We start from the raw sequence: 20,630 nt of genomic DNA on the forward strand, positions 1-20,630 counted from the left end.
AAATAACATTTTGAAATTATTTTAGATTTAAATTTAAAAATAATATAATTTATGAGTGTAGATATTTTTGAGAGAATTTTATAGGGAAAATTTTTTATTACTCAGAGAAAATAGAGCAAAGATAGAAAAAAAATATTCCCCGTATATTATCCAAAACAATATCTACAAAACTTTTTATATCACATTCGAATTTGGTAACTATGTAATTAAGAAGCCATTGCTAGATGACTGCGATTTTTATGGCATCAGTGTTACGAGGTAGTATGAGCATCACATGCACATACACACCAGAGAAACTGGTCACCAACATATATTCTACAGAAGAGTACAGTGATACTGAGATATATAAAGTGGTTATGAATCGTAAACAAGAGAGTATGGATTCATTTATTTAATTCATACTAGCGTATGGCAAACAACACCAGAGAAACTGGTCGCCAACATATATTCTACTTCTTCCTATCGGTACTGACCGAACATTCTTCAAAGCTTTTATACATATATTTTGATCGGTCACTTGTCGCTGCTACGATTCTTCTGGGCTTCATTCAACAATTTTACAAGTTCCTGCAGCGATATTCCAGTTGTCCCCATGTCCATGGTTGTTGAAGACTTCATACAAAGGAAAGGCAACCAAAGTCAATTACACTGCAGAAAAATAAATTGGCGATGATTTTCAATTTAAATCACAAGACTGTGAAGTAATAACAAATATCAGGTAGTAAATTAGTAAATTAATAAGGGTTAAAGTGATTTTTAATAGATAATTGTGTTTAGAAGTGTATTTTACAGTCTTGTATGTAGATGATGTGTAAGTATGTTGCATCTCCAATAAAATAATATTAAAACTAACAAAATTTAATGTTTATCTAAAACAAAAATGAAAATAACCATATAAATAAAAAAAGTTATAATAAAATTCAACACAAAAAGTCTAAAATCTTGTTCCAAAATCTTTTAATATTTCTTTTAATTAAATATCTGTAAAATGAATCTTTAAAAGGAAAAACCATATAATATAGATATATAAAATATTTAATAACATAAATATCTCCACATCAAAGTTGTAATATTAGAAAATATTAATTTTGTTATCATGCCATGTAAAAAACATCCAATATTAATATTAAAAAATTAATATCAATACAAGCTTATGTCTATAATTTTGTTATCGTGCTATGTAAAAGACATCTAATATTAATATTAAAAAATTAATATCAATACAAGCTTATACCACGATCTATCAAGAGGGATCAAATACCTTGAGATACAAATCTCTTTTACTTGAGATACAAATCTCATTTATTATGAAAAGAGATTTGATCCCTCTTAGAACATGATAGATGTAAGGCTAAAATAAATCTATGTTAGTAAATAAGATGAAAAATCAGTGAATTGATTATTAAATTTGCATGACCCTAAATAACTAGTAATTAGTTATAAGATAAAAATAAAAAAATAATTTATTACATCATGCTTAATATTTAACGGGATATATACTTACTTTACGCTCTGCTTTGAAGACTGCATTTAGAGCTGTGGTGCTATGTTGTGAACCATGGCAGCTTTTAGCAGGCCTGTCACCTGTACCCAAATATTAACACAAAAATGGTTATTTGTTTTAAGGTATGTAATACCAATCTGTGAGTGCCATGAGTGAGAAAAGGTGCTATAACAAAATTGAATACCTCGTTGGGGCCAACTGTGACATTCTGCTCTTCCAGTTCCGTCGGCTCCTTCACATCGAGTTTATTCCACAACTGAACTATTGTGGTAGTGGAACCAGATGGAATTACACTTAAGTCGTCTATGATGAAAAAGTTTACATTCTTCTTCACATATCAAAAGCTAAGGTGCAACGGTTTATCAACAGCTTGTTGTTGTTTATGAAAGAGCGCCTTAAGTTCGATAACCCGAAAACCATGGATAAAGCCATATGAAAGGCTCGAATATGCTATCAGAAAAACAAGCTAAAAGGGGATGGAGGTAAGAGATGGAATGACAAAAAAGGGAGTAAATTTTCCTCTAGTAGTAAGGGGAACAAGATTGTGGTCAATAAATCCCCTAAGGGGAAGGCAAATAGAAACATGAACAAAATGAGCCTGGATTCAAATTTCCCAGTGAGTCCAAGACAAATGAAAAATCAGTGAGGACTGAAGTGGAGATGGCAGCTAAACCCCCAGTACAGGGCTGGGGATGTCGAGGACCCCATTATGTTAAAAATTGTCCACGCAGTAAGGGAACCAATTAGGTGGCACAGATTCAAGAAACATCAACGGTGGGAGAAGTGGTAAGAAGCATTCCTAAAATCAATGATGCTCTTGAAGACCATCAGGCAGAATACCAGCCGACCATGATAGAGTTTGAAGGTAAAATCTTCGACCGAACTGTGTCTATTTTAATTGATCCAGGAGCTACTTTGAGTTATATTAGTCCCAACATAGTATAACAATGTTGTTTGCAAGCTGTTAAGTTTAAAATTCTTTAGTTAGTGCAATTAGCTACAAGAGCCAAAAGAAGAGTGTTGGCCAAGGTCAGTAGTTGTTTCCTACAGTTAGCAGGTCAGTCTATTATGGCAAACTTGAATGTGTTTCCCCTAGGATTGTATGATATTTTAGTAGGCATTGACTAGTTGGAAAAATATTGGTCTCTCATTAACTATAAAATCAAAGCAATTAACTATATGGATGAGGAAGGAAAGAGGTAAGAAATTCAGGGGATAATAAGACCCTTAAAGCTGAGATCGGTAACAACCTCTCAATTAACAAATTGTATCTGGAAAGAATGCCAGATTTACGCAATACAAGTAGGATACACTAACTCAAAAGAAAAGTCTGTCTCCTTAGAAAATATACCGGTAGTGAAGAATTTTCCGGACATGTTTCCTGAAGAAATTCTGGGACTTCTGCCAAAAAGGGATATAGATTTCACCATTGAATTGATTCTAGGAGTTGCTCCGGTATCCCGAGCTCCTTATTGCATGAGTATACTGGAGTTAATAGAACTAAAAATGCAATTACAATAACTGCTTGATAAAATATATATTCGACTAAGTGTATCACCTTGGGGAGCCCCGACGCTTTTTGTTAAAAATAAGGATGGAACCTTGCGAATGTGCATGGATTATCACTAGTTAAACAAGTTAACCATCAAGAACAAATATCCTCTACCTCATATAGACGAATTGTTTGATCAAGTGAAGGGAGCAACTGTATTTTCAAAAATCAACCTTCACTCGGGTTATCATCAAATTAGAATAAAGGAGGAGGATATAGAAAAAACAACCTTTACAACTCGATATGGGAAATACGAGTTCGTTGTACTACCCTTTGGGTTAACTAATGCCCTTGCGACCTTAATGTGCCTTATGAACAGTGTATTCCATCAATATTTGGATAAATTTTTGTTGATTTTTATTGATGACATACTAATTTACTCTCAGAAGGTAGAAGAACATAAATAACATCTATGTATTGTCCCACAAGTTTTAAGAGAACATCAACTGTACGCTAAGTACAACAAATGTGATTTCTTTAAAGAAGAAATACAATATATTGGCCATGTCATTACTAAGGATGGAATAGTTGTAGACCTAGAAAAGATAAAAATTATAATGGAGTAGCCAATGCCAACAGATGTGGCTGATGTAAGATAATTTATGGGTTTAGCTAAATATTACAGGCAATTTGTTGAAGGATTTTCCAAGGTAGCATATCCTATTAGCTCTCTATAAAAGAAAGGAAAAGATTTTAAGTGGAGCGTGGATTTCCAAAAGAGTTTTTTTCAACTTAAACATTTACTCACCATCGTGCTCATTTTAAGAATTGTTGATCCAAATAAAGGTTACGTGGTTTGTACAGATACTAGCAAGGAAGGTGTAGGTGGCGTACTAATGCAGGAGGGCAAGGTTGTTCCTTATGAGTCTAGGAAGCTTAAGGAGTATAAGAAAAAGTATTCGGCCTATGACTTAGAGATGAAAATAGTCATTCATGCATTAAATATGTGGCGACATTACTTGATGGGCAAGAAATTTTTGTTAATGATTGATCATCATAGTTTAGATAACTATTTTAAGCAGCCCACTTTGAATGTTAGGCAAGCTGATTGGGTTGATTTCTTAAGCGGATTTGATTTTGAAATTAAACACTTGAAAGGAAAAGAGAACCATGTCATGGATGCTTTAAGTAGGAAGATCAATTGTTTATATGAGGTATCATTCAGTGAGGTGAAAAACACATTTAAAGAGAAAATTAAAGAGGCAACAATGCAGGATCTGGAATATCAATTTTTATGGCAGTAAGTTAAAATTCTGAACAACAAAGAACAACAGCTAGGATACGAAGTAAATCAAGAAGGTATACTGATTTATAGAGGAAGGATGTACATACCTAACCAAAGGTTATTAAAAATTTAATTTTAGATGAATATCATAAAGTTCCCTATGCCGGCCACCTCAGATATTAGAAATTGATAACCGCACTCAGAAAGGAATATTTCTAGCCCAACATGAAGAAGGAGGTGGCTGAATATTTGGCCCGCTGTTTGGAATGTCAACAAGTAAAAACATAATACTGTCACCCAACTGGATTGCTCCACCCATTACCTATTCCAAAATGGAAATGAGAAGTTATTTCTATCGATTTTATAACAGGGTTGCCCAAATCAAAAAAGCAGAATGATTCAATAATGGTGGTAGTTGATAAATTGAGTAAATCTACTCATTTTATACTAGTACAATCTACTTATAAGGTAGTTCAGATCGCTAACATATTCATGCAAACTGTTTTTAGGTTGCACAGTATACCAAAAATTATAATTTCAGACCGTGATGTAAAATTTACATCAGCCTTCTGGAAAGTTTTGTTCAGAGGTCTAGGCACTCAGCTGCATTTTAGTACTGCCTACCACCCTCAAATGGATGGGAAGACTGAGAGAGTAAACCAAGTAGTGGAGGATATGCTTCGAATCTATGTAATGCAACAATCGTCTAAATGGGAGGAGTATATATATCTAGTAGAGTTTGTGTATAATAACAACTATCGCACTTCTCTGCAAATGAGTCCTTTTGAAGTGCTGTAAGGGCGTAAATGTAGGAATCCCTCAAATTGGAGTGGCCCAGAAGATAAGTTAATGTTAGGACCTGATATGCTAGCAGAAACAGAAGAAATGGTCAAAAGGGTACAAACCAATTTAAAATCTGCTATGGACCAACAAAATAATTATGTTGATCGGAAAAGAAGTTTTCGAGAATTCCAAGTGGGAGATCATGTCTATGTTCGTGTTCGAACCAAGAAAAGTACAATGCAATGGAATGGATGTGCTAAATTTGCACCTCGATTTTGCGGTCATTTTCAAATTTTAGCTCGAATTAGACTTGTGGCTTATCAACTTGCTTTACCCAAACATATTCGTGAGTATAATGTATTTCGTGTTTCCGTATTAGAGAAATATATATATGATCCCAAACATATAACAAATTGGCAGGATATACAGGTAAGTCAAAGGAGTTAAATTCTTAATGGCCTATATATATATATATAAATATTGCAAAGCTGATTTTTATTTTTATTTTTAAAAAATGGCTTGACTAAAGTTTTACTCTGGCATACAGGTCGAACCCGAAGGCGAGTTCTTGGTCGAACTAATGGGTATACTCGATCGAAGAGAAGTAATGTTGCGGAGATGCGTTATCACCCAAGTTAAAGTGCAGTGGCAGTGCTTTGGGCCAGAGGAGGCCACCTGGGAAGATAAATAGGCTATGAGGGAGATTTTTTCAAATTTATTTCCAATAGAGGAACATTGAGACGATGTTCAGCCTTAGGGGGGGAAGATGTGATGTGCCCCGTGAATGTAAATATTTATTTACTGCATTTTAAACAAACTAAATACTATTAAGTTTATATAATTAGTTAATTTTGATTAAAAGTTCATGGAAAGTGAAATGCCATAATGATGGCAATAATTGTTTGATTAAAGTTACATGGGAGTGAAATGTCTGAAGGTTGACAATTTTATTTTTCTCAAGTAGTTAGGTTGGACGGTTACCCAACCCTAACTACCTCCTTGGAGATTTATTCAAAGAAAGGGATCAAAAGGATAGAGGTATATGAGAACAAGAAAAGAGGATTTGAGATTTAATTCAGAAATGTGTCAACTGTGCTGGAAGGACAAACATATCGAAGGAGCTAAGTTTGGTTAAGATCAGATAGCTGCTATTATTCAAGACTATAAGTCTTGAGGAGAAACCCTGTGAGAGGGTAGCTCTGGGGGAGACATAGGCAGAATATCAAGGTTGGAACTGCAAGTCTCATGGTTGGGAGGAAAACAAAAAAAAAGGGTAAGGTCTATTACGAACGGAAAATAGGAGCATTAGCGACAGACATATAAGTATACTCTGGAATTACTAGAAGAATAATCATAAGATTTATCTTGTCAAATAGAATGACTGTTTTGTGTTGGGCATCAGATTTCCCCACAGCATGTTTTGGGGCTCAAAGCCCAAGTTTTGGTCAAAAGTAATGTAAGACTCTGCGAATTGTGGGCGTAGAGCGCAAAGTATAGGTTGAGTCATAGGGTTGTGCGCTCTAAGTTTTGTAATGTAATGTAATGTAATGTCAGCCTACCCATGGTCCGCGGACCATGGGATTGTATTAATATATAGAGGTTCTAAGTTGTAAAGATAGCTAAGGAATAAGAGATAGAGGAATACGAATGGTTCGAGCATAGAGGAAGAGTCTAAGTGTATTGGGTCGTAGTGGTAGGAAGAGGCTCTACAACTGAGTGCGCAGAGGTCTATTAGAGTCCGCAAATGAGTCTGCGAACCCTTGCAACTGAGTGCACAGGGCGGTGTCGTGTCTGTAACCTTAAACGAAGAATAATAAAGAGAAGTTGATTCCAAATTCGGTGCATCCGCTTGTGTATTGCATTCTTTACATTTATATTGTTTTGTTTATCGCGCGCACTTATATGATTGCTGGATATACTGTTAATTATCACTATTCTTACACAAATAAGTTAAGAAATCGGGTAATAACATATTAAATAGTACGGAACTTGGGTGTAACCCCCCAGTAGCGCTGCACGAAGGCAACATCATAGGTTGCGAGGGACTAATAGATGCATGTAGCGACGTGCACGCAGGGTTAAACCGTGGACTGCCAGAACCTCATCAGACATCCCCAGGGTGCGGAAACTTGGTTCTAGCACCCTCCCATACTACATCGGCTGAGACCTTAGTTCGCGCTCCACGGAATGTTGCCGAAAGGGCCAGTAGTACTGGGATTTGCTTGGCTAAATCACCTCTGAACCTGGGTCAGGCCCATACAAGCCAACAAATGGTTTTGTTGCCAGGACCGGGATCTACATAAGGGATGTCTGATGTCGTGCCACTGGAATCCAACAAAGAAAGAAATTGAAGAGTGGTTGGACAAGAAGATTCATGAGTTCACGGTGCAGGATAACAGAAATCCGCGAGTATCTAAGGAACAGTGGTTGGAGTGTTACTTGTATATGGAAATCCATGGAATTTTCTTTGCATCCTTTCCTTCTGAGTTGCATGAGTGGATCACGAAGCTAGCAGATAGTTAGGGAAGGTATAGGCTCGACAAACCAATCATGTGGACTCCGGAATTAGTGCTCAAACTAGAAGCATCAGGAGATAAGATCACGCGAGCTGTGGACCATTGGCTCGACTGAATTATAGGAGGATTTATCACTAAGTTTGCAGTAGATGCGACCGTCAGCTACAGTGAGGCGTAGCGATGCTTCTTCAAAGGATCGTGAGGTAAGTATATTAAATCTTTGAACACTTGGATTAAGATGCTATTGTGTGAAAAGTGGGTGATGCGAATAAGTTAATGTTTGGAGCGACACGAAGTGGGAAGATATATAGAAGCGGAGGTAGTGAAGAATTAGAAACCAGTCCTTTAATTTCAGCCTCGCGGGAAAGTGAGGAAGAGCTCGTGAAAGTTTCTTCGAGAAGCACGGTCAGTTTGATAAGGCAGCGAATTCCGCGCTTACCACCTCCACCTACACTGCCACTCGTCTCACCCCCCTCACCTCCATCTCCACCCACCCCACCTTTTCCACCACCACAATTCAGTATGGCGAGTGTGATCAAACTATCAGTGTTGAGAGAAGTAGGGAATGAAGATCCAGACCAGTTCTAGTTCATAGTAAGGGCGGTATGGGAAGCACAAGGAGTCATGGATGACAATATAAAAAAGGCTACGCTGGTTAGTGTGATGCAGGATTGCGCGTTAACATGGTACATCAAGCATTCTAATGATCATCCAAACGCAGGAATCACAGAAATCCAGACCACGCTGAACAGGGAATTCAGCAGGCCAAAGTCGGAGACACAATCAATTATCGGGTTTAAGGAGATTGCGATGCTCCCAGGCGAGACCCCCTGGGATCTGGACCAAAGACTGAAGGGTATGATTCATGAAGCCAATATGACTTTGACGGATGGACAACACTGCGCATGGTTTATAGCGACACTAACACCGCACTTAAGGATGACGTTGTCACAACAAAAACTTTCCACCCAGGCCGAAGCTTTGGAGATGGCAATGAGATTGCATGATACCCCTATACAAGACCCTAGGTTGGGAGTCCAACAAATCCACGTGTAACTGCAAAATCTGTGTTTGGAGATGTAGAGTTTGAAACAGGACAAGACACCTCGGCCAGAGGCGCGCGAGGAAGTATGGCACATAAAATGCAAAGGCCAAAAGCGTGACAAGGACCACTGTCCAGTTTTCGCGAATTACTTGGCAGGAGGAGGGCCAATGCCATTAATACTTGAGGCATAGACAGGACCAAGCGCGGCGCCTACATTATGGTGTGCGATCTGTCAGATAGGAGGAGAGCACACTATGGATAATCGTCATCTATTATAGAAGTATACGTACACGTCCCAACAATTGTTTTGTAATTTCTGCAGGTCGGTAGGCCATGATGAACGCACCTGCAGAAGCTACGAACTAATGATGGATTAGACTCCTGCCTAGAGGGTGCAGACCGAAACGCGATCCCTCGACCCAAATGGAGGAATGGCGCGTGCTAGATTTCAAGGGCGCGGTTGAGGTCGAGGTGGAATGGGACCATGAAGGGGTCACGGACAACTAATCTGTTACAATTGCGGAGGGCCAAAGCACTATGCTCGCGATTGTACAAACCTGACAAGGACATCATGTTTGTATTGTACTCAGTTTGACCATGAGGCAGAAGACTGCCCTTCGTTGATAGCGAGGATGCATGAAAAATGGGTACTCCAGCCCCCTCTGATTCAGAATTTACAGATGATAAGGTCTAAGCCGCATGAATAAGACCCAAATGTAAACATGATGCTTAGGAGCGGTATGACCACTGGTGATGGTAAAGGGAAGTAGTCAGAAGAAAGTGTGTGGGTTCGCAAGGCTCCTACAAAGGAACCTAAATTTTATTTAGAACGCGTGAAGGAGACATTCATGGAAGCTAAAAAGAGCTTCACGGAGGCCTCCACTTCAGGTAGTAAGGATCAACTAGAACCAGGGATGGATCCTTCAATGCTCACTAACTTTCTGGAGACATGCATGAACTGCTACATGATAGCAAAGTAGTAAAAGGACTACAGGAACTTATCACTAGGTGTGTGAGGTTAGGAGAACCGCGCGTGGTCTAGAAACTTAGAAAGCATGCATTACGGACAGGAAGGGAAATGAGGTTGACTGCGCAAATTAGTGAGTATGAAATGGATCAGGTAATCCTGGATCTCGGATCGGACGTGAATGTACTGCCAAAACAAACATGGGAACACATGGGCAGACCCACGCTACAGTGGTCTCCTATTTAGTTACGAATGGTGAACCAACAGAAGATCTTGCCCATGGGAAGATTGCAAGGGGTAACAGTAGATATTGAAGGTGCGAGCGCGTAGGCGGATTTTGAAGTGATAGATATTGTCGATGATAGTAATCCCTATCCCGCGCTACTAGGAATAGACTAGGCCACCGATATGAATGGAGTCATAAATCTGAAGAAGCGCAAAATGGTCTTTGAAAAAAAGTGACTTTGCGTAGTAGTACTGCTAGATCCAGCCGAAGGAGCATGATACACTGAATTGGTGCATGGCGATGATAGTGATGATGATCTTGATTATATTTACAAGATAACTGCGTGAGAACAGAATTGGGTGAATCCGACTGCAGATGGAATAATTTCGTGGGAGCGCGAAAGCTCCTGCACTTCAGATTCAGACGAAAAAGTAGAGCGATGGCAGAATCGGTTGCACGAAGTAATAATGCTTAATTGAAACATGATGGTTCGATCAATGCACTGCGTGACAACAGACGCAAGGGATCTGCCTACATATGATGGGTTGATAGAGGTGGATGAATTCTTGAACAAATTTGAAAGCCTAGTACCAGAACAACAACGGTTCGATGCTCTGAAGTAGGCACTGCACGCAACGCCCGCACGATGGTGGGGTACACATCAAGGAAGTTTTGAGGAATAGCACGGATGTAGAAGGATGATGCACCTACGCTTTGGAGAACCCCAACTTAGAACGAGAGCCAGTCACCAGGGGTTCAACAACTTGCGCGCCCACCTTTCCCGATGGATACGAACATATGTTGTACATCCCACACAAGCACACACCACTCCCATAATAGAGAATCAGAACAAAACGCAGCAACAGGAAAGGTGATGTGCGCTACCAATTATCCACGGAGAAGCATTCGATAGGGTGTGCGAAGTACTGAACATGGTTCAGTAGGCGAAACACACAAATTGGGACTTGCATGTACCAATGGCTCAATGGGCCTATAGGACCATGTGTAAAACCCTGACCATGGAAATGATTCCAAAGGTGCAGAACAGAGTAGCAACTGTAATTTCTGAAGAGAATGCAAAGAGGAATCCACACGTAATAGCTCCCGCAGATGTGATAGTGCGCGAAGACTAGGACAAATAAATCACATAGCTACGTAAGGTGGAACACATAAGGATTCAGGAAGCCATTCAGCGAGGGAAACTTAGACTTCACGAACTGGAAAAAGACCAGGTACGACTGAGGAAGAAAATCATTTTGATGGATGCAGAGGTTAAAAGGCTAGAAAACAAGATCAAGCAAGCATGTCTCGTCAATAAACCAATGTTGACAAGCCAAGGTGTGGAAGATCATACCACTGAATTAGAAGATTGTCGCCGAGAATTTATGACTCTACTGCCATGGCTATGAACCACATCTCACCAATGTAGCAACTAGGGGAGCGCACTACATATGATAGAATGTGTAGCGTAGGCTGTCGTGAGGGTAATTCAGGATTTTCCGTGGACTTTACTGGAAGGCAAGTTGAAGCTTCGCACAGGTGGTGCGACCACCTGACTAACCGTAGGAAGCACAGTTTCAACATTCCAGGTAGTTGAAAGAGAGCGCGGGACTATAAAAGAGTCTGTTTGGAAGCTGTGCGATAAGGGAGGTGCGCACAGAATCAGCATGTCACAAGGTTCGCACCCGCGCATGGGGGCTGCACTGTCGCGCGGTAGGTTGGGAAGTGACCGTTGGTGTCACTATTCATGACGGGATGTTCGATTTAAGGCCAAATGTAGTGGGCGGCGGGAATTTAAGACTCAAATTAAGGGCAAGATTTGGGACAATCTACGGCCAACAAAGCATTGATGGCCCATAATTGGGGGGAACGGTCGAATTTGAATTCATAAGGCGCTACAAAACTCCAGGGGCTAGCCACAAGACAACACTTGTTCACGTGAGATTTGAGCAGCTGATTAGAGCCCAAAGTGTTGACCTCCGAGCAATATTGAAGCCCCGAAGTTGGTGAACGACTACATATAGCTCAAACAAGATGGCAGCTACCAGGAGAGGTTTGGGATTTGTAAAAGGAATCGCCGATGAGGCTGCGCAGAACCCCATGGTACACTGTGTTCCCAAAGATACTAGGGATGTGCTAGAAATCCCGAAATCACATCGGACGCCGAGACCCAAAAAGGATAAGGAAGTAGCGGGACCAGTCCGCATATCCTCGAGGAATCCGTGGTTTGGTAAGCTCTCAATGGAAGAAAAGGGCAACACTATCACCATTGAGTCAGATGATGAGGAGGAGGACTTACAGGCTTTGATTGCCAAGGTTGAAGAGGAAGAAGAAGTGGAGGTGGACATCCAACCAATGCACTCTGCAACAAAATCGCCCGAGTATGTCCCTCCGCAAAAGACGAAAGTGAAGGTACCAAAGGATCTGGATGCAACGAAGACTGCAATCCAAACCCCGCTCCTCCCCAACGAAATTACCTTTGAAGGTCCGCTCCTAGGACGTGTACCTACCCTAAAATTCAAAGATTGGGACCTCGCGGACAACGAGAAGTTCCCACACTTAGAGACGGAGAGCCTAATGAAACAGACTATGGAGGGGTCGGTGATCACATTACAGCCGCGAAAATGGTTGTGCGGTGTGGAGAAGGCTGGGTTGCTGCATCTGCTGTGGATACCACACTTTCACCGTGCGCCCATCACCATTTTTGTCATCAGGCAGCTACTTTTCCTAGTGCATGATGGGTACTTATGGCTGGAGGAGCCTATTCCCATCACGGCGGATCTCATCCATAGAATTTCTTGGCTTCCTTGTAAGGGAAAGGACCCCGTGACGATAGCAGGAAAAAGTGACGATTTGGCTCTCATGGAAGCCATGAAGAAAAAATATAAGCTCGAGAAGAAAAAGAGGGGTTACGCCATCAACAGTATCAAAGATAAAGGGGTGCGCGTAGCCACCCAACTCTTGGTCGGGAAGGTAATGAGAAAATGCCGCAGCGATGAAGTACCAACGCCAATAGTTGTGTTGGCCGAGCAATGCACAGAGGGGGTCCAATTCAACTGGGCTGAGTTCCTCTCCGAGGAATTCTTGAAAAAATGCAAAGAAGCCCAGGAGTAGAGCAAGACCTTCCACTACGCGTGGCTGCTCTTATCCATTTTGCTGGTAGCGGGAGAACTGCGAGAGGACAGTCAATTCTCGAGCATTGAGCATGACATATTAGAGGCTGCAAAGTACGCGTCGCTCTGGGCTACCAAGGATGCAAAGCGGATTCGCGATACGAAGATTTTCTGGGTGCTCATGGAGGCGAGTGTCTGGATGTGGATTAATAGGAGGCTGCACCTGTCCCCCACAATTTACAACAGTCTGCGGAGCTTTGCAGACTTCAAGGCAGACATGCACAATGTTTACATCAAGGTGCGAAAGGATCCGCTGCAGTAGTGGGCCAAGCTCCCCTTCATCGCCACTGATGAAGCAATTTTCACAGTGTTAGAATCATGGCCTCCCAAGTGGCACGCACCAGATTTGGCAGAGTTGGATAGGACAACAGCACAGAAAAGAAAGGATGAGGCCAAGTTACACGTCACACAACTGGTCGAGAAGAGGCGCAATGAACAAGTGGCATCAGAGGTAAGGGTAGTCCGTGAGGCAGCACAGGCAGCCGCGGAGCAGACAAAGGCTGCCGAAGTAGCAGCAACAACACAGACAATAGGGGCCACAACAATGCAGGAATAGGAGGGCCAGGAATTGTTTACAGGACAGGAGGCAGAGGACACAGACCTTTCCGAAGAAGGTGCGGACACAGGCACAACTTCCACCCAACTCAAAAGGCCACGCGTCACAGAGAGATCAGGTCCACGGAAAAAGGTCAAGGCCTTCAAAATTGACCATCGACTCGATCACGTTAATAGAAGCTTACCTCTACGACATTGGCGAGACGGTTTGCGATGTCACCAAGGAAGCGCTCGAATAAGTCATGTCAGAGCAATAGACTGTGTTGGGAGCCCTATGGGCGCAGCTGCAGGAACTACAGATGCAGCCCCCACAAGAAGGAACCATAGTTACCAACGTCGCAACAGGCACATCAGCAGCAGAGCAGATGCTATGTGCAAGGATGGCCAATACCATAGTACTACTGGAAGGGGCGCTAGCAGCAGAGAATGAGATAGACAGAGCCACGGTTGGCAGGATCAAGGGACTTGGCCTCAATTCGGTTGCCCTTCCAAGAGACACGGTACCAATTGCAAAATAGAATAACAACAAAGCTCCGCACCAAGGAGGGCCATGCGATTCAGGTGATGAGTGAGCAAAAGAGAAACATCAAACAACTCAGCCTGCAGTGTGACCAACTGGTGTCACAAAACCAGCAGTTAGTACAGACAGTGGATGAAGCGTGCCAGCGTGTCCTCGCCGCGGACCTACGAACAGAAGTGCGGATCCACTGTTTGGAAAGTGGAGTCCGAAACGTGCGCGAGGAAACAACGTGAGTGTAGTTGGAGCTGAATCTCCAGATTACCGAGTTGCGGTTGAAGGTGCAACCTTCCACTCCCCCGGAAGTTCGAGAGCAACGCGTTAGCGCTATCCAAATAGGGTTGGAATAAATTGGACGGGCAGTGCAGGACTGTACCAGTATGTTGGACCAAGCCTTTGGCATCCTCACATCCTTGCAGGAGGACCCCAACATACAACGCCTAGAAACAGAGGCGCATGAACTTCAGGAGTAGTACGATAGTGTCTAAGGAACTGCGCAGACAGTCGTCCTCACTCAACGGCTCGCAAAGATGCAGCAAGCAAGGGCACTGAAAGAGCATGTGGATGTCGAAAGACAGAAAGAGGCACTTCTCAAAACGTGCATCCAGCCATGGTTAGATGAGGCCTTCACCATTATGATAGATATTGAGGGCAAGCTCGCACAGATGTAGAGGCTCTATGCACTAACGTAGGGATTTGATCCTCACAAAGAAGGATCGGAAGAGCGCATGCAGCAGGTCCAACAAACCGTAGAGTAGTGTGTAGCGGACCTCCGAGCAGTGCGAGACTAGTTGGAGGGACTCCACGCCAAGATCTCTGTGTCGACAGAGTGACTCGAGGGCGAGTCACGATGTTTGTGTTGGGGGCCTGTTGGGCATCGGATCCTCCCACAGCATGTTTTGGGGCTCAAAGCCCAGGTTTTGGTCAAAATTATTGTAAGACTCTGTGAATTGCAGGTGCAGAGTGCGAAGTATAGGTTGAGTCATAGGGTTGTCCACCTTAAGTTTTGTAATGTAATGTAATGTCATGTTGGCCTATCCATGGTCCGTGGACTATGGGATTGTATAAATAGAGCGAGGCTCTAAGTTGTAAAGATAGTTAAGGAATAAGAGATGGAGGAATACGAATGGTTCGAGCATAGAGGAAGAGTCTAAGTGTATTGGGTCGTAGTAGTAGGAAGAGGCTCTGCAGCTGAGTGTGCAGAGGCCTAGTAGAGTCCGCAATTGAGTGCGCGGACCCCTACAACTGAGTGCATAGGGTGGTGTCGAGTCTGTAACCTTGAACAAAGAATAATAAAGAGAATTTGATTCCAAATTCGGTGCATCTACTTGTGTATTGCATTCTTTACATTTATATTGTTTTGTTTATCGCGCACACTTATATGATTGCTGGATATACTGTTGATTATCATTAGTCTTACACAGATAAGTTAAGCAATCGGGTAATAACAGATTAAATAGTAAGGAACTTGGGTGTAACACGGATCATGCCCCGAGTAGGGCTGCGTGAAGGCTGCATCACAGGTTGTGAAGGACTAATAGATGCGCGTAGTGACGTGCACGCAAGGTCAAACCGCGGACTGCCAAAACCTCACAATACATTCCTAGGGTGCGGAAACTTGGTTCTAGCACCCTCCCATACTACTTCGGGTGAGACCTCAATTCGTGCTCCGCAGACTGTTGCCGAAAGAGCCAATAGTACCGGGATTTGCTTGGCTAAATCATCTCTGAACCCGGGTCAGGCCCATACAAGCCAACATTTGGCCTTGTTTCAAGTAAAATTATCTTTCTTATTTATAGACTCAGTAGATAAAGAAAATATTGTGTGTAACCCTGTAGATAGGGTAAATGCAAATAGTTATTTGCTGTTATTTCATAGACTCAGTGGATAAAGAGAAGTCTGTGTGTGACCCTGTAGATAGGGTAAATGCAAACAGTTATTTGTTGTTATTTCATAGACTCAGTGGATAAAGAGAGACTGCGTGTGACCCTGTAGATAGGATGAATGTGAATAGTTACTTCTATTATTTGATAAACTTAGAAGATAAGTATAGACCATGTCTAACCCTGAATATTGGGTAAGATGTGAGTAGTTGTTTTCTGTTTTTAAACAAGAATCTTAAAAACCTCAGAAGGGAAAAATAAAGACCGTGAGTAAACTTTGAAAGGTAGCCTGTCGAAAAGAAATAGGTAGGCTCGAAGACATTAAGAACTTAAATAACCATGTAATAAGGCAGAGCTGAAAAAACATTCTATGGAACATTATAGTCATTAAAATTTGCAACTAAGTAAACTAAGGTGGATGGAAATTCTGCTTTAACAATCCAGGGTGCATAAATCATAACGGACGTGAATAACTTTGTATAGAAATATCAATGTACAACACTGGATGCTAAGATGTTGTAGGTCAACAAAAAAACAAAAGGCCATAGTAAAAGTCCTAAACCGAAATTGTCGTTAGAGAATTCTAGAATTCCAAAACAATAGTGGAACAGGGTTACGAATCCCAAGCAAAGGAAAACCTTGAGCATACAAGCATAGTTGTAGTCAATATCTAGAAAGGAAATAACTATATATATATGAAAACTAATGAAAAATCAAGTTTAATTCCGAAAACACAAGCACAAACCAAAACCCCCAAATCAAGGGTTTCTTCATATGTCATTGAACTTACAGTGCCTAACCCCCAAATCTTACATTAAACACTTTATAAGTAAAAGCAGGAAATTACACGCTAGAACATAAACAATGCGGGCCACAACCTCTTAGTTACAAAAATCTGGCTCTGGGCCCTTAAATATTTACATAGTCCAAGTAACCGCTATTGAAATTACACAGTCCAAATTAATTTAATGGAGGATAAATCTAAAAACCGTTTTCCAAAATTAACCTAAATCCCTCCGTAAGTGCTCATGCATACCCGATGATTCCTTGCTTATAGATTGTGGGGTCCAGTAGATTGGGCAAGGGCTCCAAAAGCTTCAACAAACGAGCATGAAAAGCTCTGGCAAAACCCAGAGAGGCAAAGCAACGAAAATTAAGGATTAAGCTTAAAAAGGAGAAAGGGAAAGAGGAAGACGAATTGCAGAGAACTGTAGCTAGCTAAGGGAGCGGAAACACATACCTGACCGAGCGATAATAACCCACAACAACACCCGAAAGCAAGAACATCAACGATGGGCGATCTACGGAACATAGGAACAGACTCCATGGTCAAGAAATAAACATGCCACAGAGGGTAAGCATGAACAGACAAAGTCATTCACCTGAGAGGCATCTCAACAGAGAGCCGGAGCCTAACCCTCTGCATGGAAAACACAACAAATGACCGGCCTCCCTGCCATGAAAGAGCTTAGACCGGCGGGAATCCATCTCCACTATCAATTATGCCGGAATGGCAACTCCTATTTCCACCTCTATAGCAAATTTAATGCTATCTGACATGCAAGGGGAATATGAGCTGCCTTGCATTTATATTTGCCTCAAAGTTGACTTTGGCATGTTAGTTGCAACGCAACTCCTATTCCCCTTGCATGTCAGACAGCATTAACTTTGCTATAGAGGTGGAAATAAGAGTTGCCTGCCGGAATACCGTCGATGAAGCGCAGTTAACTAAGCACGGAGAACGAGTTGTGAAACACAGAAGACTACAAAGGCAGTGTTCCCGCGTTTCTAGGGCATTCAGCCGCCCAAAAAGATAAGAGAGTAGTAAAGTGTAATGACCCCAGATTTATGTAAATTTGAAAGTTACTGTGGTAAAAGACTAATACAGTTGTTGTTATGTTTTAAACAAAACTGTGGCAAACTAATTCTGATTGAATAATTTAAATTTAAATATTTTCTTGGAATTGCTGGCAGCCTCTAAGAGGTGAATCTTAAAGAAAATGATCAGTTGGGATAACTGATGGAACTACCCTCCAAAAGGGGGAAAAGCCCTGACTGAGGGATTCTGTGCTGTTGGGACAGACAGAGGAAAAACAAATCTTGCTCCAAGAGTAAAGGAGAAGAGGGAGGTTAAGTCTGGTGAGGACCAGATAACCTGGCACAAGAAGTGCACTGTTCCTGTTGAGGGCTGGAGGCCTGCAGGATTGCTCGGGGGGAGAACACCGTCTGAAGGATGGATTCTCATGGCTGGGAGGAGAGCAGAATTTAAGCTCAGGTGACTTTTACTTGAAAAACCATTCGTGACGTTGGAAATCAGGTACGGTTCCAAACTGGTAGTCCCTGATAGAAAAATGAAAATGCATTAAAATTGCAGTAATTTGAATAGGAAAAGACTGTTGTTTTTCCTAGATACTGTTAATAGAATGTACCATGTGAACTTGAGGTAGAAAACTGTCAGTTAATGGACAGACTGGGATAGTACCCGGATCAAGTAAAGGTTACAGAGTTTGAGCAAGGCTGTATAGGAGTAGGTAGCCTGAGTCTGAGCACTGGTTACAAGTAACAGTCTCGACTCATTTCCATTAACAGAGTTCTTTACGTCCGACGAAAAGATAATGAAATTAGAACGTAATATAGCAGACCAAAAGACTGAATCTCGAGTCTAGATTTGGGAAAGATCATTAGCATCCAGACTTAGCACTCTGAGCTAAAAAGCCGACTGCGGTTGGAAACAGTTCCGAATAATGGAGTAGTTAATAACATAAACAGACATTAACCTGTGCAAAACTACTTAATGACTCTGTGTAGAGAGTATTGTTAAACGGGCGTACTTATAAAACAGAGAATAGCTATATTCTTCCAAATATTTACTATCGGGTCACTGTATTCACTGCATAAAAAGACTCCAACAAAGAACCTGTGACAAGGTCTTAACCGTGCACCGGTGGAATACAAACAAGTGAAAGAACTGTGTGATGTTGTACAGGCAAGACAGTGGTATTAAATGTACGTTACATTGCATGTAGCCAAAAAAGAAACATTTAAGCCAACCCGAGAACTGAAGCAAATAACTGTAAGAGATGATTTAATCACAGCAGAGAACCTGTGCAAGCACACGGTGATGGGTATTATTCATAGTATGGCCGAGAGGCGATGCATGCAAATAAAATTACAAACCCTCGTATTTAACACATGAACTGTGAAAAACTATGCATGCAAATATAAAATACAAACCCTCATATTAAACAGATGAACTGTAAAAAGTTGTGCATGAAAGCTCGCTGGATTCCTTAAGGAAAGGGCATGAGCGTTCAGACGCTGAACAGCCACCGAGACATATCATGTAGAATGATAATATGCAATCTTAGAAGTCACAGAGAGCGTGAACTGAGACTGTCAACATAACTCAGTAACACAGAGGCGGAGGCCGCGTGTGAGCAAGCAATGCCATAGTAAAATATAACCCACATATCTATTTGCAAAATCGGCAACCAAAATGAAAATTCCATTAAAACACAGGAAATGCCCGAGGGCTTAATGTCTATACACTGTTGCAAATACGAGCAGCTTCGACGGAGCACTGTCAAATATAAATATATCATTACATTCAAAAGGGGGTCAAGCCCCATAAAACTAAGACGGGTTCTGACCTTAAACCCAAAGATTATATGGACAATACAATCAATATCAAGTTGTTACAGGACGGCCTGATAACTAAATAGTAAAGATTGAACATACATAACAGAACCGGAGGCTGTCTACAAGCGTAAATCTCTCAAGAGAGGATTCTCCGTCGTATGCAGCGAAGGCAGCTGTAAGGGTTTCCCACAGGGAATACCCGGCAATGGAAGCAAGGAATCCGTGCTGAAACAATAAAGATTCATACCAAATCATATGTAACAGCTTTAAATTGAAACCTCTAATCACTATAAACCAGGACAGGGTACGAAAAGTCATAACATACCTGTGTAATGCCGGTGAGATGCGCCGCTGGAGAGAATGCCATAGATTGATCTTCAGCGTAGCAGGTTGCAGCTATACAAACCCGACAATGAAACTATGAGAAAACTGTAAGCGGTACCTCCGGGTTAACAAAGCTTTAAACTTAACCAAGGAATGTCAACTAAATGTACCTGCGAGGATTCGATGCTAAACAGGGAGAAAACCCTGGAGGGTTGCAGTCTAGAAGCACAAGGGAGTTTGGTGTCGAACTGTGGGAGGAACATCGAACCAGGTCCGCAAAGACCGCGGCACCAAATGAAAACAATGACAAACTGAATCCACTTAAAAGTCTTAGTAAAACCCTTGACAATTGCCAACCCTTCGATCACCAAACATGATCTGAACCGTCGAAGTAAGGCGGGAGCCTGTGGTGATAAAACCAAAGTCCGCAATCCCAAAGCATCACGTGGCTGGTGAAACCAGGTCATGCCACTTGCCCTGGAAGTACTGCCGCTTTTATGGTAAGGATGAGTTGTCATCAGGCACTGCGGCGGGACATCAAGTCCACACCCTTAACCATTGGAAAATATCTCGAGCAGATTGTCATGGGTAGAGTAAATCCAAAGTATGGGATATGTTAACTCTGTGCTGTATGTATATAGAAAGACATAGACCTTAATCGAATATGTATACCCGCAAACATTTGTGCATATATTAAGATACTCAGGCTTATGTATACGTT

General features: G+C 41.7%; 1 protein-coding gene across 1 annotated transcript; it reads right to left on the reverse strand.

Annotated features, from left to right (window-relative positions):
- Positions 1-1,530: 1,530 nt before the first annotated feature.
- Positions 1,531-11,511, reverse strand: LOC149221046 (uncharacterized). Its single transcript, XM_089387302.1, has 3 exons — positions 11,380-11,511; positions 1,689-1,832; positions 1,531-1,584 (listed from the first exon to the last, which is right to left on the reverse strand). The coding sequence occupies exons 1-3, from the start codon at positions 11,509-11,511 to the stop codon at positions 1,531-1,533; spliced, it is 330 nt and encodes a 109-aa protein (XP_089243428.1).
- Between the last annotated feature and the right edge of the window lie 9,119 nt (positions 11,512-20,630).

This window comes from Pinus tabuliformis, chromosome Q (genome assembly GCF_031772625.1).
Source record: "Pinus tabuliformis cultivar Carrire ecotype Pingquan chromosome Q, CPIR1, whole genome shotgun sequence".
NCBI lineage: Eukaryota > Viridiplantae > Streptophyta > Pinopsida > Pinales > Pinaceae > Pinus > Pinus tabuliformis.

What these genes read in the sequence shown, in the direction of transcription:
- LOC149221046 (XM_089387302.1), bottom strand. Translation starts at nt 11,511, where the DNA reads ATGCGCGGGTGCGAACCTTGTGACATGCTGATTCTGTGCGCACCTCCC. An exon ending in TTGAAACTGTGCTTCCTACG is followed by an intron (nt 1,833 to 11,379) that starts GTTAGTCAGGTG and finishes TGATATGTGAAG; the next exon opens with AAGAATGTAAACTTTTTCAT. An exon ending in TCACAGTTGGCCCCAACGAG is followed by an intron (nt 1,585 to 1,688) that starts GTATTCAATTTT and finishes ATTTGGGTACAG; the next exon opens with GTGACAGGCCTGCTAAAAGC.